At 40.7% G+C, this 19,367-nt stretch overlaps 2 protein-coding genes across 2 annotated transcripts; one reads left to right on the top strand and one right to left on the bottom strand.

Annotated features, from left to right (window-relative positions):
* Positions 1-751: 751 nt before the first annotated feature.
* Positions 752-4,003, bottom strand: LOC134078924 (E3 ubiquitin-protein ligase TRIM35-like). Its single transcript, XM_062535090.1, has 6 exons — positions 3,611-4,003; positions 3,092-3,187; positions 2,767-2,997; positions 2,243-2,265; positions 1,838-1,956; positions 752-1,362 (listed from the first exon to the last, which is right to left on the bottom strand). Exons 1-6 carry the CDS (start codon positions 4,001-4,003, stop codon positions 752-754), a joined length of 1,473 nt encoding a protein of 490 aa, XP_062391074.1.
* A 2,726-nt stretch (positions 4,004-6,729) lies between these two features.
* On the top strand, positions 6,730-14,386 carry LOC134078720 (sodium/potassium-transporting ATPase subunit beta-233-like). Its single transcript, XM_062534841.1, has 6 exons — positions 6,730-6,895; positions 7,433-7,561; positions 8,975-9,130; positions 9,838-10,022; positions 11,527-11,610; positions 11,909-14,386. The coding sequence occupies exons 1-6, from the start codon at positions 6,805-6,807 to the stop codon at positions 12,188-12,190; spliced, it is 927 nt and encodes a 308-aa protein (XP_062390825.1). The 5' UTR covers positions 6,730-6,804; the 3' UTR covers positions 12,191-14,386.
* Positions 14,387-19,367: the final 4,981 nt, after the last annotated feature.

The following is a 19,367-nucleotide window of genomic DNA, read 5'->3' as shown; positions in this document are numbered from 1 at the left end:
TAAAATGTCTACATGTCTTTAAAGTTATGGTTATGGTTAACGGTATGGTGGTGGTGCTAGCAGACACTTTTGTCCAAAGCGACATACAAACAAAACAACACAATAATTAAATTTAGCAGTTGATCATACTATAGTGTCGACTAAAGAGAATAGCTACTTAAACAATAAATAGTGTCAATAAAGTGTAGTTAGTAAGCCACCTTCACCTCGAGTAGTCATTTAACAGATATAGTGTTGTCTAATTACTGGAAAATTCCCCACAAACCCACAATTGTTCAGGCTACTGCATACTAGCCCAGCTCCTAATCACTACCCTACCACTGCCCTGTTTCAGTGGCAGTTCAGTATCAGTGTGTATGCCCTGTTATATAGGAGCCAACTTGAGCTGTATGCTCTTGTCGTGATTTATTACATGTGCATGGTTCTGAATAGATTTGCGATCAAAGACATGCATCTGTTTTCTCAGTGTTGTGAAGAAGTGTTTGGCATAACAATGGACACAAATCCTAATCTCATGTTTGTATATGGCTACATCTGATGTGTGAGACCAAGGAGAGCTGTGCTGTCAGAAAACATGTAATTGTTAGCAGGGCATCATGGACATTCATTTGTGTAAATTATACAAGACTGGGAAACTAACACTAAGGTTATAGTTATAGTTTAGTTTTTACAATTTGTATCAGTTTAAATAATGTCAACTGCTGTACTGTATGTTGGGTGCTGTTGTCATCAAACACACTGATGTTGGGGATCAGCGTTTCTTTCCTGTTCGAGGTACCCTGCAGCACTTGTCTGGACTGAGCTGCTCTAATACTGAGGCCTCCATGGGTAAGATCCTCAGAGAGGAGGTCGTTTTAAAGTATGGAAACATTTCAAAAGCACCCAAAATGTGTGAAAACCAATCGATAGTGGGATCTCTGATAGTGAAAGTGCAGAGATGTTTAGAATTCAAAGGATCACAGAATGAAACTTCTCTTCGAACCAAGTGTACTCTTACTATCTTTGGCTGTGGATTCACTCTGTGGCAATTGATTGACTGATTCAGATGTGACCTTTTCTGACTTTCGCCATGATACACAAAGTAGCATCCTTTTGTAAACATACTGTCTGACAAACATGTTCCTTCTCTCTGGGAAGACTTTGTTATTACACCCACCTCCCAGCCTGTACTGTCTCCAACCTCAACGTCCCAGCAGTGAGTCCCTGACTCAAAGTACACAGAGCCCAGAGCACAGGGAAATGCTTTAAACCTCTCTGGATTATCAGGAAGCTGCTGTCTTTTATCACCGCATCTCACACTGGTTAGATCCTCAGACAGGATGAGTTCTGTGCTTGAAGTGTTGGGATCCAGAGTCACAGGAGCTGCAGAGAGAGATAACACACACATATGGCCTGAACACTGAGTGTTATGAATGACGGCCATTATTAGCACTGCTAAGACTGGTCTCTGAATATTCCAGTGAGGAGATAAAGTGATAATTAGTCTGTTGTGTTCACTTACTATGTAGATCCCACATCATACCACTAGGTGGTGCTGTGAGTATTCTGATTCTAGTAATTAGACAGGAAGTATTGCAGTTCATATGTTGTTGTGACCTGCTTGTGGATGGAGAAATGTGCCATGTTGCTCTGATTAAACGTCTTTAACCATCTTATCTGATATTCAATTCTTGGACATCCAAACCTTACATAGTCCAAATTCCAGCAGGACTTTATCTATTTGATTTCTAACTGTACTCTGGCAGGAGACTACAGATGTAAATTAGCCTACAGTAAGACTAACCTGGCATGTGTATGTGTATTTGTCATGAGTAGGCCTATGTATTTGTATACTCACTGTACTGAGCAATCTTCTGCATCTTCTCCCAGACTCTGAACTTCAGGTTGCCCAGGTGTTTTGCCACATCAATCAGAGCTCCTGAAACCCTCTCTGGATCCTGCAGTGTGCACTGGGCTCTGGAATAACATTCAGCAGTCAGTGCTGTTGTGGATTTGGGTTCAGAACCACAGTAAAGTTTTTCCTTGACCCTGTAGCTCCTGGGTGTCCCTTGGTGCCTTAAATGCTTTTTGCATTGATCCTACCCCTCTATAACCCCCCCCCCCCCCTCCATATGCACAACAGGCGAAGGAACTGACACATTTCACTGCATTCTTTACTTTAGTAATGATATGCATGTGACAAATAAAACTCCTTGTATCCTTGTATCCTTGTCAAGACAGAGAAAGGAGGCAGATCACTCACCTTTCCACTATGCTCTTGTAGCTCTGGAAAATGAGGGAAATAGGTAGATTATTGTTTTAATCTATGTAAATCTCCACAGAAAAATTACAAAAATATCTGCTATATTGCTTGTAAACATGCTAAATGTGTGTGTGTGGTCTGTATATCTGTATTACTGAGGACAAAAATGAGAGCAGAGCACCAGAGTCAAGTGAAGTTGTGAAAATAGAAAACATCTATTCACAGCTAATGGATATTGCTTGCATAGTTAATCAGTAATAATTCATTATACTTAAGAGATACCATCTTTGCTCTGTGTTATTATTTGCAGGAGAGACCAAATTAATAAGCCCTGAGAGGCCTGATTTTAGGTGCACTGCAAGTGAACTTATAGGTTGACTGTTTACTAACTGTATTTATATAAATTATATCTTATTATTTGCTAGTGTGAATCAAAGAAGCCAAATATTTACTGTTTCGGCTTTGAGGTGAAAAAGGCAGACAAGCCCAGTACAGGTGTTGAACAAGTAACTGACAAAAAATACCTGCAGGAATGTGACATCATCAGCTCCCATCTTCTCTGTTATGCTTCTGATGGTGTCTGAAAGGGATGAGATTTCTCTGCTCATCTTCTCAATCTTCTCTTTCATCATCTGACTCTTCCGCCACTCTTCCTCCCTCAGAGCAGCTATCCTGGCTGCCTCCTCATCTCGTAGAAACTGGTGAAGCTTCTCAAAGTCCTGTTTGATCTGTTTCTCTGTGTGCTGGGCCTGAGTCTGGACAAACATGTGTATTGGTTATTGTACATCAGCAACGCAGCTCTTGTGTATTAACTTTTTCTGTGAAGTCTGAGGTAGCTATCTTTATCACCTTAATGTGCTCTGCTGTTTCATCACAGTTGAACTTTGCCTTTTCAAAGGCCTTCAGTTTGTTCTGTAAGGGTGACAGTTTACTCTTCAGTTCCTCCTAGAATGAATAGAAAATATGTTATTCTTGTTATAAGACATGGACTTATATACTATATACTTATATATAATATATGAACTACAAGGAGAAGATCACATAAAAAGAATACACGAAAACAGAGACATTTGAACTATGATCATTGATCACGCTGTTGTGCAATAGAAAATACAGAGCAGACTCCCCAGACTAATTGGTCTGGTGATAGCATACACGGTCAATACTGGGCAGAAACCCAGAAAGAGAATCCAACAGTGGCACCTGTGGCTGCAGAATGGGAAATGCAGGAACTTCAAGTACAAGAATGTCTGCATAAAGCCTGTATGTGAATTACTTCTACAGTTAAAATGAAAAAATATTTTCAGATAATGAAAAGTATATATAATATATATAATAAGTATATAATGTATATAACTCAACACATGCCTTGCTGTCAAGTGCTGCTTCATCTATAGGGTGGAACTTATGCCCAGTGTGTTTTTTGGAGTCTCGACACACCACACACACAGGCTGTTGATCCTCCAAACAGAAGAGCTTGAATTTCTCACTATGCAGACTACAGAGTACCTCAGACCCCGCTGAAGCTCTCTGGTTTCTCTCCTGTATGAACGCCTCACATAGGTTCCTCAGAGCCAGGTTAGGCGGAGGGTCCACTGAGCTTGCTATACGGCAGACTGGACATTCTCTGGATCCTTTGGTTTCCCAGAACTGCTGCAGACAGACTTTACAGATGCTGTGACTACACAACATGAGGACAGGATCCTTGTAGATGTCAAAGCACACAGGACAGGAGTAGTCCTCTTCTGATTTTGAAGCCATTTCCTCCTAAATTTGACACCAGACCAACTTCACTTTCACTTTCCAGATTTTGACAAATTGTATTAGTCACATGTATCTTTCAACTTTGCCAAACTAACATAACAAAAAACAAAAAACTGCTATTTTTAATCTTTCTCTGTAATTTGTACTTAAGAAATAATTAGGCTATTCAAGAGAGAACTGACAACAGTCTTTCTCCGTCTCTCACCTATGATTTCTACTTCAGACCAGGTGATTCAGAGGGAGGGGCATTAATGAAGAAGGATTCTGATTGGCCAGTCCAGTTTTGTTACATCACTGGCACTGAAGCGACTAAAGTTCAAATGAAAGTATCAGAAGGAGCCAGCTGCCTGTACCAAATCACCCCAGATCAGTATCACACAGCGTGATCTACAAGCTTTGCAGTATGTATATGTCCTCATGGCTTTTCATCTTGCATTGGATCAATGCCTTAATCAAACATATATACATACAGCTCTGAAGTGTGAATCACAACAAAATGACTAATTTTATAAATTAGAATTGCACAAGCTAGCTTTGTTCCTCTTTGAAAACCATGCTTTTTTGTCCCGATTTATTTCCATTTTACATGCAGGAGTAAGCAATAAGATAGATAGAGGAACCCAAGCACTTACTCCGTAGATAGCAACCCCATTGAGGAAATGTAACCCATTGCATCAGCGTGCTACATTCATACATTCATGTTTGTGTCAATCTCTGTCAGAGGTTATAAACAGAAGTTATTTTGGAGGAGGGCAAATGAATAACTTTTACAGCACAGTCGATGTTTTGTTGTCAGACACTAAACTCTCTAGGTGTATGCAGCAAATAAGCATCAGACTGGAAATCATTGGACCATGAAGAACTAGATGTGAGTCTCCCATGGGAATTTGTGTACCACATTCTGTAGATTACTGTACCATTGTAGAACAACCTTACAATAAACCTGGTCATTAATGAATGTCCTGATCCTCAAAATATCTTAAAAAGAGTCACAGATAATTGGCTTTAGGCCAGTGCTGCATGCTGAATATGCTGAATAACTAGTCCTCATTATGTTTTAAAGAAAGAAAAGAGGGGAGAAAAGGTACAGCTCCTTATGTACATTATTGTATTGGTTCATATAGCTAAATCTTTTTTTTCTTTCATACCTGCCTGCCACTGATGCACTTATTGTATTGTTTATTGTTGTTGAAATGCTCTTAAAAAACCTAATTGTTTTTTTCCATGTTGTAAGTCGCTTTGGTTAAAAAGCGTCAGCCAAATGAAATGTAATGTAATGTAATGTTAATTGTTATGTTTTTATAAATCTATTTTCTTTTTTGTTAAACCTGATGACTGTCTCTATAAATTACTTTTTAACTTTGAAAAGAGTGCTCTATAAAAAAAGATTAGTATTATTATCATTATTATTATCATCATCATCATCCAGCGACTCAGACTCATGGTCTCTGTGAAGCATGTGGACAGCACATCTATTGTCCTATCTAAATCAATAACATTGAATTGAATAGAATGAGCCAGTGCTGTGTGTAAAGTTGGCACGCTTGCCCTTCATGTGACTCCAGCAGGGGTATACTGGAATTGGAACACTGGGTGTAGTGAGGCTGGGGGGGGGGGGGGAGAAGGAGCACAGTAGCCTATAGAGAATGTTTTTCTTTCTCCACTGATGTGCACTTGCATCGTTCATCTTTGAGCAGTTCTGACTAGCACAATTCATCAGAGACTTAGTGGGGGATCATTGCCCACAAAATGTAAACATTGTGTTCACAGTGTTATTCATATACAAAAAATAGCATTGCATGGCTTATTTAAATATGCAGAGGGCCATACATACTATACTAGCCCCTGATTTGGCTGTCTTGTTTGATATACTGTGTCTGTGGTTTAAAGGTGAATAGAAGAGATCCAACATATATGCACTGTGATGATGTAAATAGGTTTGGGGACAATATTTTTTAAGATTTTATCAAGCTTTGAGTCTAATGAGCAGATTCATATTTGCAGTGTCTGTGTTTTTTTAACAGCAATGTTCCAAAAGGCAGTTTATATGCAGTCATGCTGTTCAGTAAATTGTCTTTCAATGAGAGGGACAACAACAGCACCAAAACTGCTTAGATCATTGCAAATGCTGAGGTGAACATTATATTTCATACCAGAACCAAAATTGGATGTAAATTCAAATAAACTTTCAAACATTTCAGCAGACATGTTATAGGCTGTCAACAGATAATGGCAGCAAAAATGCTTTAGGGAAAACAGATTCAACATACATTGACATGAAATGTCAACCAATAAATTGTGCAGCCTCTGTCATTTCAGAACCAGAGTGGCACCGCTTTAATATGTCAACATTGCTAACAGCCATTAAGGGAAACATCATTCCACACGTGTTGACTACCAAAAATTTGCTCCATCACCCCGCTGAGAAATCCCACTTGCAAAGCGAATGTGCAGTGTGTGTGCGGTGTGTGCACCTGGACGAACCCATCCATGTTTTACGCATCTCATATGTGGGGGTACAGAGGACTCCCATTCACGACCACAGACCAGGAATTACGCCGAGTAAAGCAGGCTTGTGATTTGCCAGGTCTGAGCCACCCTTTCAGTAGCCAACTTATGTGAGACTGTGGGCGGACCCACCATGGACGAGGAGTGTATTGTGCGGAGCACGCTATAGCAAGCCGGGTACTACTCCATATGTATCAGGGGTGAAGGAGCGATGGAGGACTTTTGGTCAATAAAGCAAGTATAGCCATTCATTTCAAAGGGAAATAAAACAACAAGAAATCAGCCACACAATGCCTTCAGACAAAGATGCAGGTGGATGGTCGGCTTTTCTGTGGAATTCAGAGAGGAAGGAATTTCTAGGACGCACTGGTTGTAGTTGGTGTAAGTATGAATTTCGTTTAAACATGCAGTTAGGCTATTACCAATGTTGTCCGGTCAGTGTTGGGAAGGTTACTTTAGAAATGTAATGTGTTACAGTTACAAGTTACCCTGTTTAAAATGTAATAGTAGTGTAACTATTTGAATTACTTTATCTGAGTAACGTAACTAATTAATTTTTGATTACTTTTTTGATTTTTAATGATATGTAGTGTTGTGTTGTAAGGACCCCCCCCTCTCTGTTTTTTTTGACAAATCACACCCTGCTGATTACCACTGCAGTTATTGAGCATCATGTCTGTATGAAATGAAAACCCTTTTTTATTTGTCGGAGATCATTTGCCTTGGCAAAGGACCTTTAAGTAAGAACACGGACATAAGCCATTCCTCTGCAATAAAAAGTATACTTCTCATCAGCTCCTTTTACCAGCTGATGCTGTCTTTTCATTTTCACCTTACAAAATACCCTTTATTCTTTACTCTGCCTCTCCCTTCCACAGATATCTGTGTAACGGTGTCACTCTTGCTCTGTACCCGCAGGTAAAATCATTACATTCTACATCATCTTCTATGGCTTCCTGGCTGGCATATTCATTGGCACAATCCAAGCCTTGATGCTCACCCTCAGCGCCGACAAACCCACTTGGCAAGACCGAGTCGAACCCCCAGGTAAGGACACACCACTCTTGCTTATGGGGACATGCTATTATCACAGCTTAAGTGTTTGTTTGTGGTCACAATGAACAAGCTCGTCCCCACACTCGAGTATGGTACATTCCTTTTTTCTTTTCAGATTTTTTTTTATTTTTGGGGGGGTTGGGGGGGGGGTGGGGGGTGTTGCATGAATGTGTGCTTTGTAGACGTCCTGGAAAATACAGATGATTGAGAGGGAGATGTATTTTGAGATGGTGCACATAGGCGCCTTTGTAGAAAATGGGCGGAAGTGTGTTTGCCTGCATGTGAATAATAGCATCTTTGAACGGTTTCTGATCTGACTTCATGGGGGTGAATAGCTTGTCCCTTAGTCATAGAATGTTCTACACTGAAGTGTAGTGTGTGAACTCTGTGACTTTACAGAGGACTTCTGTGTGAAATCATGCAGCTCTTTTTTTAAACAATGATGGCAGCTGTGTATCTTTTGAATGGCCATGGAATATAATGGTCTGGAGAAGTTGGCCTCTGGCATACGTTTTGGGAGAAGCTATGACTGTTAGTTGCAGTGCAGTTAGGGTGGCTTTTCCTTCCAAAATGCCTTTCTCTGTTAGCTCCTCAGGCCAACACAAATATGAGGCAAAACGTTCCTTTTCAGTCACCATTAACACTCTCTAGATAAAAGGGGACTGCCAGAATGCTTACTATAGCCATTCGTTTACAACTCCACTTACTTTGTGAACAGGGAAATAGGAGGACAGGAGTAAAAAATGGCTTACTGCTACAGTATGATGTTCTTGCTTCTCTGATAGCCGGTGTGTGTGTGTGTGTGTGTGTGTGTGTGTGTGTGTGTGTGTGTGTGTGTGCAGGGAAATGAGCCCTATGATACAACATTCTGACATTCTGGCAAATGGCCATACAGGTGGCCATGTAGGTGATGTAATCTAATATGATTTTCACCTGAGTGATCCAGCATTAGGGCATGGAGGTAGATATTCTGATAAGCATCTTTTCTCTTTATCAGGGGAACAAGTATTCCATTACAGGCGCGGTTTGTGATGGCCAACAAGGAGTCCTTTTCTTGTCAAAGGGGGATGCCACTACATGGGAGATCGATGGTCTCTCTAGCTCATTGTAGATGTAGGTCATCAGCCTGAAGTTGCTGTAGGTCACTCACAGAGACAAAGAAGCAGCAGAACCACTCCAAGTTTGAACTTTGACATAATTCCAAAGGAAAAGAGATGGGAGTTTTTATGCAATTTTTTGTAGAAAAAGGATAAGGGCGTTGCAGGAAAATTTCTTAGGGCCGTGTCATTTCTATGAGAAAAAAAAAGTGACATTTTGTCATTAATGCATATTCTAACTATGACTGGATTGTAATTGCACTGCAGTACTCTATCTTAATACTACTTCTGTACTTTGCCCTAACAGGATTGACACACTCACCTCGCTTAGAAAAAGCGGAAATAGTCTTCACCATGCACGACTTGGAGACATATTTGACGTATATCTCTTCAATGCGGAATTTCTTGGAACCCTACAATGTCGAGAATCAAAGGGACCCGTGGAAGTATGAAGATTGTGGCGGTGAGTTCTTTAGTCTGTAGAACAGTTGACATTTTTTTTATCATCCTCATCCTATAAAATCAGAGTAGAAGCCTTAAAGGTACAACCAAGAACCCTCGAGAACCTTCCCTCTTCACAGTTACAGTAGTCTCTACAGTCCTTTGAAAAGCAGTGTTCACTAATTAAGTGAATCGTGGTGAAATCTGAAAAAGGGCATGTCTAAATCCCAAATGAACCATCTGGTGAGATGAATATTCAAGATTTGTAGGAGTTCTACATTGAATATTTCACCAACAGCACAGATAGTGTCAATCCCCTTATGTGTTGTTCTGGTCATCATACGGTCATTCTTTTTCATTGGGACCAACTCCGATCCATACTCCTCATTTTTTTAATCATAGACAAAAATAAACATGATGGGTTGTCTTGCGACATAAGACATATTGCCGTTTTAGAGTAATGGTAACCCAAGTTTACATGGGTACACGACACGAGTGGAACTGCATCCAATGAATGTACACATATAAAGTAATTTCCCGCATATAAGCAGCATTGTGTATAAGCCGCAGGACAGTGTTTTATGCAAATGAATAGAAACAAAACCATATTAACACCATATCAACTGCCACCCCCTGTATTAACCTCATAGCTGAAGAAACTTTGCAAAATCAATGTACAGTATAAGCCGCGGCTAATGGTCGGGAAATGACGGGTATTGACATTTCCAGCTTCACCTAGTGCATACAAGGACCGGGGTGACTTTGATGGTGACATTGGCAGCCGACGAGCCTGCCGCTTTGAGCAGTCAATACTCGGGCCATGTTCTGGAATCGAGGATCGCGAGTTTGGCTTCAGGGACGGAAAGCCTTGCCTGATCATCAAGCTGAACAGAATTGTTCATTTCTATCCAAGGGTAAATACCTCTAGCTCCTTGCCCATTGGTTGGGTATTTTCTTGAAACAATATTTTATAGATAGATAGAGTCTGTGATGTATATATGTTGAAGGCTGGAGTAAAGTGAGGCTGCAGTGAAACGTGTCCGTGTCTTTACATCCAACATAACAGAGTCATTGTCCTATAAGGAAATTCTTCTTCACACATCATCAATCAACATTCCATAAAAGAGCAGCATTTGATGTTCTCATCACATATAACATATCACACATCACACATCAGACATCACACATTGAACATTACACATCACGCATAACATACAACATAAAACATAAAACATATAACATAAAATGTGACACCCATACACCCCCTCCCTTCTAGTTCCCCTCCCCCCCAACACAGTGCAGGGTACAAAACTTTTCTTGAAGTGCGCTTTTTTCCAGTCCAGGGCTCTGTATCTGCGGCCAGATGGGAGTAGGGTGAAAAACCGGTTCAGGGGATGGTCAGGGCTGCTTGCCATGGTGCGGGCAAGGCGTGTGGTCGCTGTGTCATTTGCATCAGTGAGGCTGGGAGTGGGAAGCTGTATTATTTTGGATGCTAAGTGGGAGATTTTAATGAGTTTGTTCTTGCTGGTGACATTTAGTATAGTGAAGAAACAGGGGGAACAGTAGAGTAGAAGGGGTTGGATGATGCTTTTGTAGAGTAGCAGAAGGAGGTGGGGGGCAACAGACAGTGATCTTAGTTTGCGTATGACATACAGTCTCTGTTGTGCACGTTTCTGTGTGATGTTGACATGTTCACCGAAGTTAAGCTTATTGTCAATGGTGAGGCCAAGATATTTGAAAGTGCTGACCTGTTCAACTGGTTGACCATGGATGGTGATGTGAGTGAGTCCAGGGACTGTTTTTGATGTGTGAATGACCAGTTCTTTTGTTTTGTCAATGTTGAGTTGGAGGTAGTTATCAGAGCACCACAGTGTAAAATCTGTGATGGACTGGTGGTGAGTTGTGATGGAATGGTTGTCTGTAAGTAGTCCTACTATGGCTGTGTCATCTGCATATTTGTAGTAAGTGGTGTTGGGTAATGAACTCTGACAGTCATTTGTGTAAAGTGTGTACAGGAAGGGACTGAGTACGCAACCTTGGGGGGCTCCAGTGTTGGTGATGATGGTAGATGATGGTGTTGTCCCTATTTTCACTGTCTGTGGCCTGTTGCTGAGGAAGTTGTATATCCAGCGGATGAGGAGAGGGGTGACATTCAGGTGCTGTAGTTTGTTGATGAGTTGATGGCGCTGGATTGTGTTAACTGCAGAGCTGAAGTCAACAAACAGAACCGATTTTATGTATTCATAAAAAAAAAGATATTTATATTTGAATATATATTAAAACACTCTACATGTAGCTTTTTTATGTGTTATGTTAAGTGGAGGAATAATCACTTGGCTCTTGAGTGGTTCCTGGATGGATGACCCTGTTTTGTACAGTATATGTTAAAAGTTGATCTCATCTCTAATTGGTTCACAGCCTCCATCCAATAATGAAGGCATCCCAGAGGAGGCCCAGCAGAAAGTTCAACCCAATGTGATGCCTGTCCACTGCACCAGTAAGGTATCAGATGTCAGATTTCTGTTTTGGTCAACTAATACACCAGTCAAAGTGGAAAGATGTGTTATAGATATCAAATTGATAATACCACACAAGCTGTGTCATCCTGGATCTGGATAAGGACCATTTGCAGTCTATATCCTTATAGTGTATATTGTGTGTATCCTGACATTCCTGGGTAGAAATCCCACAAATTGTCAAATGCTAGATGAAACGTCAACAATGTTTTTGAGCTTGTGTGGTCATTCTGATATGCTTCCATTCTTGGCGTCTTCATGTATAATCCTTTCTATCCTTTCAGAGGGAAGAAGATGCCGATAAAATAGGTGAGATCAATTACTATGGCATTGGTAATGGCTTCCCCTTGCAGTACTATCCCTACTATGGCAAGATCCTGCACCCTCAGTATCTCCAGCCGCTGGTCGCTGTCCAATTCGTCAACCTCACCAGGAACACCGAGCTGCGTGTCGAATGCCGAGTGTTCGGTGACAACATCGTGCACAGTGAAACGGACCGCTACCAGGGAAGATTTGACGTTAAAATCCATGTCATCGACGACGCTGGGGAATTCAGGCATTTTTGATCAACAAATTTAATGACTTTTAAGACCGTTTTAAGACTTTGTCCCTTGAAGTGCCCCTTTTTCTTTTTCTTATTGGAGTGTACTGTAGTTACATGTTGCTATGTTGGTTCTTTCAAAGCCATGTTGTAATCTTTAGCAGTCCAATTCGGGTATGTGGAGGTGTTTGGTCGCTTCTATTTTAACGTCATCTCTGTTTGGATCCGAATGAATGAACTGGGCTAGCTAAGTGCTATCAAAATAGTGCCGCGCACCAGAGCCATTGAGTGCACACATTGAAACGAGAGTGGTATGTATCAACTCACCTTAGTTAAGGGAATAACGTAGTTTAAAAATGGTGGCGTTTTCATATGATAGTGGCCCCTTTTTTATTCGATCACAGATTACTTTTCCGTAACACTTTTGCTCCTTTTGCTGTGTGTCCAATGAATGTTTTTTGCCATTTACATGGTAGGACAATTGTACAATTTTACTTTTTGTTGGTTATGGTTATGGTTATGGTTATGGTTATTTAGCAGACGCCTTTGTCCAAAGCGACATACAATAAATAACAATACAAATTAAATAACAGTGAACAATTACAAAAAGGGAGAATAGCAATATTATCAATAAACAATCAATTAAGCACTAACCTAATGAGAAATAAAACAATGAAATGAGAATTGCAATCAAATAAGTCACTCAGTTAATTATAACAATAACTATTGTTGTGTTTTATTCTGCAGAATAGTGTCATGTCTAACTCCAAAACCAAAGTCACTGTGGGAGGAAGGTAGAGTTTTCAGAGATTTCAATGCCCCATAATCAACGAAATGTCGATGTTGAGCGCTCATTGCATGTCCAACATCAGTCCAACATCGGAGACAAAATTAACATGAACTAGATGTACCGCAAAGCGGTGCAAAATATTACTGCCGCTACTACACTTCCAATTTCGTGCAGTTTTGACCATGTCAGCCAGCGATACCTGTGATTGTGAACACTTCACTCTTTGCTTTTTCATTTTTCACTAGGGGGCGCTATACATGAAATGAGTGGTTATGGGATTTGTTGACATGGCCCCTTAAGACCAACAAAAAAAGTGGTCCTCCTAGGCCCTACGGTTCTCGAGATATTCACAGAAAACTGTGTCTGGCCACCTACTGGCCAGTTGAGGTATATTAGCATAAATTAATTTATTGCATGGCCCCCCATGAATAACCTGACTCTCACCAGATCCTTGTAGTTCGCTGAGCTTCACACAAGGATCTGGGACTTCTCGATACGAGATGTATTTCTGAAGGCGGGGCCTTGTAAAAATATCCTTGCATGTGATTTGATAAACTACTTGTCCGTTATCTTCAATGACGTGCTAGGCTACTTCAAGCTCTTGCCAAACCCGGTCGGAAGAAGAGTGAAAACATCCTTGCCACCAATAAATGCACTTCAAAACCATTCTCTGTTAATCTTTTAAAAAATGAATACTCGATAGATTCGACAAAACGGTTGAAATAGCAGAATCAATGTCAGCAAAAGACTCCTTGCTGCGTGCCGCCATTGTTGTTTGAATCAGTCACTTTGGCGCTACGTCACATCCATGAAATCCCCTCCGGCGATCCTGATTGGTTCATTATTTGTTGCTCCCTTGAAGGAGTTTGCATTGCCCTCGAGCCTAGACCCTTGTGTGGAGCTCAGCGAAACGCCTCTGGTGGAGCATGGCGGAACTACAACTGTCTGGCGAGACTCAGGCAACCCCATGAACAGAGTTCCACAAAACTTATGTGTCATAATGATCCTACTCCCACACTGCCAATTCGTGCAGTTTTGACCATGTCAGGTCAGAAATACCTGCAGTTACGACACCTCATTTTTGCTTTTTCATGATTAACTAGAAGGCGCTACACATGATATGAGTGGTTATGGGATGCGATGACATGGCCCCTTAATTAACCCCCTGAGGTCTAAATCCTCCCTGGGGATTTTGTAAAACCAACAAAAGAAAATAGGATTTTCAGTCCTCTCACCTTAATTTGCATTTTAAAGAGCCACTCACTAAGAGACACATTTAGTCTGACTTTTTTTCCAATTTGTAGTAAAACTAACATTTTTGAATGTTCTTCTTACTTGTATGTAGCCAACACTGTTTTAAAGGTTCCAATTTCAAAAGTCTTGGTTAGACATATTTATAGTATGTTTTTTTTAAAAGGCTTGAGGACCTTTTTGAGGGCAAAAATAAATATATATATATAATGTGATTACACTGAATCATAATAAAAACTAATTGCATTACATCCACTTTACTCTCATATCATTATTGTTGAGGTCCTCTAGAATATAGCCATATGTGCCACTTTTGATGTTTTTAGTTAGATGAAAAATGAAAAAATGTCAATGTGTAGCAGACTGCCTCAAAGTGTCTGAAAGGCCTCAACCCAACAGAACACCTTTGGGATGAATTAGAGCGGAAACTGAGAGACAGTCTCCTCTTCCTCACAAATGCGCTTCTGGAAGAATGATCAAAAATTCCCATAAACACACTCCTAAACCTTGTGGAAAGCCATCCCAGAAGAGTTGAAGCTGATATTGCTGCACAAAGTGGACCGGCATCATATTAAACCCTATGGATTAAGAATGGGATGTAACTGAAGTTCTGGCTGTAAATTAGAATGACACAAGCTAGCTTTGTTCCTCTTTGAAAACGATGCTATTTTGACCCGATTTATTTCCACCTTTTGTGGTAGGAAGTAGGCTACATGCAGCAGTAAGCAATAAGATAGAGGAACCCAAGCACTTACTCTGTAGATAGGCAGCCGCATTCATGAAGGCAACTGTGGTCATGAACATCTCTCAAAACTCCCTTCGTGGCCAACTGCCTCAGGCCCATGCAGGCAGAGATGACAGACATCGCAAAGGTAAAAATGAAGAGACTTGTTAGGCCTATCACTTCTGACAAGAAAATGTGTTTGAGTTCACCGTCTGAGTTCACCGAAGTCAAGACCTAGGTCATTTTTTAAGAGCTAGGAATTAGATTCGAATGTTGATATATAAACAATTTTCCAGGTGTTTTTTTTTTTTTTTTTAATGAGTCAGACAGATACTTAGTCTTTCTTCAGTATGTCTGTCTGTCTCAAACTATGTTAAGATTAGGTGTGTTTAGCGCAGTGCAAGCATGTGTGGGTGTGATGGGTGTGTTTACTGTAGCACGTTTACAGTGTCAGAATGCAGCAACAACATGTTACATGCAATGATGATATGGGTCCTCTCGATCTCCTCTATGTAGCATTGATATCTCCTTTTGGATGTAAGAAACTTTTTTTGAAGGAAATCATTAGGGCATCAAACACAAGGCTAGAGGTTTCGGAGTTATCTGGTTCCCACCACTGATCATTTATAAACAGCGAGCATGGCCATATCTACCATACTGAGATCATGTCCTTGGTATTTCTTTTTTCAAGTTCCGTTTAAATCTAGCTGATGAGACAATTATTATCGTTGCCTCAATGCGCCGTCTGTCTCTCTTTTGGGAAGTTGAAAGGGGAAGTATACTGTCGTGGCACTGAAGGATGAAAAGTTCAATTCAAGCAGACAGAGGCAGGTTTAGAGATGGCAAAACATGGTAAGATGTTTTATTAGCTAGCAACAGTTTTCAAGACTATACGGCCCGAGGGCAGCGCATGACGTACCGCTTAAGGCAACAAGCCTGACTGACCTCTCGCTCTGTGTGTTCTCTCTGCATTTAAGGTGCCCTCTTCTTGATTGTGTCAAGAAGAGAACAAAAGGTCACAAAGGCAGTTCATACAGGAAACTCTCAGAATTAGTCAATAAGATTTTTATTAGTGTAAGTACAAGGTAGTATACTTGGTCTTGGCGTCCTAGATCTGCTCAAGATGCTGCTGCAAAGTTAAAGCTGCAAAACTGAAGATGCATAAAATAACACTGTAACAAAGTAAAGTAACACTGTAAATTGCTGCCACAATAAATAAGACAAGCAGAAATTAACGAAAATCCCCCTATTTACTATAAGCAGATCTAGACAGGTGGAGCTGGGGAGGAGGAGGGAGCAAATAAGCGGCGTCATAGTAGCCTGGATGCCAGACCGAAGTTTAGCCCCGCCTCCATTCTTTTTAGAATTGAGTATGACGTCGTCAGGCTAGCGTCATAGCGCAAGAGCTGGGTGAATCTGGCAGCGGAGACCGCGGAGAATTTAAACTAGCGCAGGCTGTGATATCGACTGCGGAGTCGTAAACACGCCCATCTAATTTTTAACCACGTGCAGAATTTTTCCCACATTTGAATTCAAGATGGTTGCCACTAGGGCATTTTATATTTACATGTTTGATCACTAGGGGTAGTAGTATAACTGTGCCGTTTCATGCTTCCTGCAAAAACTGATTGATTCTGCTGCTTATATTAAAAAAAAGTAATTTAGGGTGACATTTTCTCTCAGTTGAGCATAAGAATTAGTAATTGTGTGAAGCTAGGCATGGGTAGGGCTGATAGATGTGGATTAATCAGTATGCTCTTTTACATTTGGTTCCGTGTGACATGGGTTATACACAGATCAGAGCATAAGGAATCCATAAGGACATAGGACATAGGGCATAGAGAATAAGGTCGATCTCATAATGTACTGTATGACTTATATGCCCATTCAATACCATTTCTAGAGTACAGATTGTACAGCCTGATTGCAGTGAGTTTTGGGATTCTTTGTGTTCTGCAAGTGGCCCTCAATATCTCCCTACGTCTTGCCGGTAAGTTTCGATGAAGTACGTTTTTTTTGCTTTGTGATGCAAAGGATCACATTGAAATGTACATGAGTATAATTATGTATATAATATACTGTATGTGTTTATACATTTGGTTATCTATACATTACACATCCAACCAATACAATACAACAATGCTTTGTTTTATAGTTGGAAGATCTTGTCCAGAGGGGTGGTTATCTTTTGGTTCCAGCTGCTACTACATTTCAGACTCTGGAAGAAACTGGGCTGATAGCAGAGACCAGTGCCTAAAGATGGGTGCAGATCTGATTATGATAAGCACTCAAGAGGAGCAGGTGGCTGGCCTCATAAACACACACACACACACACACACACACACACACACACACACACACACACACACACAATAATACGTTATGTTGGTGTTTAATTGGTTTTAGACTCATCATGATCTTCTTTCAAAGGCATTTGTGAGAGCACTCTCTGTGAGAGCTTGGATCGGTCTCAGCTACAGCAAACTAGACAAGGCCTGGACATGGGTAGATGGTACACTCCTGAATGGCCGTGGGTGAGGACGGAAAGATCATTTACAGAAAAAAAAGACATACTTACAAATAAAGGTGCAATTAATTGATAAAAGTGACCCGAGTGTAATCCTGCTGCTGTCCACAGATACTGGTCAAGAGGAGAACCCAACAGTCTGGTGATAGGGGAGAACTGTGCTCAGACTAAGCCCCTTGACCCATCTCTTCAGAGCTGGAATGATGAGCGCTGTAACCATACTTTTCAGTCGATATGCGAAAAGACACCATAGTCCTGATAGCCCCACAACAACTGATGAAAGATGGAGGCATTATGAGTGATCTGGATTGGATTGGATTGGATTATGAGTGATTGAGTTTTGTTCTTATAGTGCAGTGGTTCCCAAACTTTTTCCCCACGTAGCACCTTTTACATCCTGCAGGTCGTGAACTCCCACCATCCGACGCATTAAAAAGTAACACATTCTGTTGACGCACTCCAGGCATCAAGCCGACCTTTTTTTAATGAAAATGTAGCCTACTATAGAGTTCACAAATGATTTCCTTTCATTTCATGTTTCCATATCATTGTAACCCGATTCAAAATAATTCATTTATTCATGAATTAATTACAGTTACAGTAACACCTTTCCGCCATAGCCCTTTTCATCTCGTGTATCCTTTATGGGAATGGGAATCAGTCTTGTTTTGAGTGCAATATTGAATGAAGACTCAAATTCAAATTGGTGTTGGTAAACGTGGCTAACGATGCTACTGTAACAGAAGGTATAGACACCTGGTACTCGGCCAGTGCTTCCACAACACGTGGCGTCCACGTTTCTTTTTTTCTCCAACTCCGACGGGCAAAATATACTAAAACGCTTGAAGTGTGGGGGTGACGCGTCACATCCGAGGTCCGAGTCAGTTCAGAGAGAATAATCGAAAGCAGAGTAACTCCCCACTTGCCAGCCACACATGCAAACTTTCAAGGAATTGAATTAAAAAAAAAACTCAATACAGTCATTTGCAAACTTTACAGAAATACACACTTTAAATAAATGTGTTGAAAACAACACATCTCTGTGTCCTGATAAGGGCAACACAGTTTGTTTTGTTTCCAACAAAGTGTATGCAAGTGTATGAGTGTATGCTTATGCTCTTATTAAGTTACCGCAGCGACCACACGGCAGGATTTGGTTCAGGGTCACCTGATAAAGTTGTTTTTCTCCAGACTGGAATGCTCAAAAATGCTGTCAATGGAGCTGAAATGGTTAGGCAGAGAGAGCAGCAGAGCGCCAGGTGGCAGGCGCTTGTTACTGCTTGGCGATCCAGTGGCATCATGTGTTTTGAAGGCTGTTCGGCCGATGCTACTTGCTTTGACTATTTTGAGTAATAATAAATTGTAAACCTTCTGGAACTTACTCTGTGTAAGCATGGTGTTGTCCTTACAACATGCACACACTGAATGCATAACAAATGCTTTTATGGAGGAAGTTTTAGTTTTACTGTAGAATAACCTTAATATTATTTGTATAAATGCAATTTGCATGCAAAAACTATTTTATGAAAATGAATTGAGTCAAACACAAAGAATTGGTGTATGGTTTTGTAGATTTGGTGTGGATGGTGTTTCGTGTGTATAAACCAGGAAAAGTGATCCACCTCTGCATTGGGAATTTAAACACTGGCTAAAGGTGCCACTGAAACATTGAACGCCATTTGATCATTGTCTTTGTATGTTTCAGTCTGTTCTGCATTTCCAGTTGAAACATTAGAAACCAAAGAAGGTACTTTGCAATGAAAATTAATCAGACTTTAGCATGCTGCTTTTGTCCCCAAGCTCAGTGTTTATTTCACGTGTCTGCATTCGAAAAGGGCCCCCCTACCAATACACACACACACACACACACAAATACAGTTGTTCCTTTATTTGGGAAAATCCACTTTTTT

Source organism: Sardina pilchardus, chromosome 4, assembly GCF_963854185.1.
Source record: "Sardina pilchardus chromosome 4, fSarPil1.1, whole genome shotgun sequence".
Classification (NCBI taxonomy): domain Eukaryota; kingdom Metazoa; phylum Chordata; class Actinopteri; order Clupeiformes; family Clupeidae; genus Sardina; species Sardina pilchardus.
The sequence above is the reverse complement of the archived record's forward strand: the minus strand, read 5'-3'. Positions and strand labels throughout refer to the sequence as shown.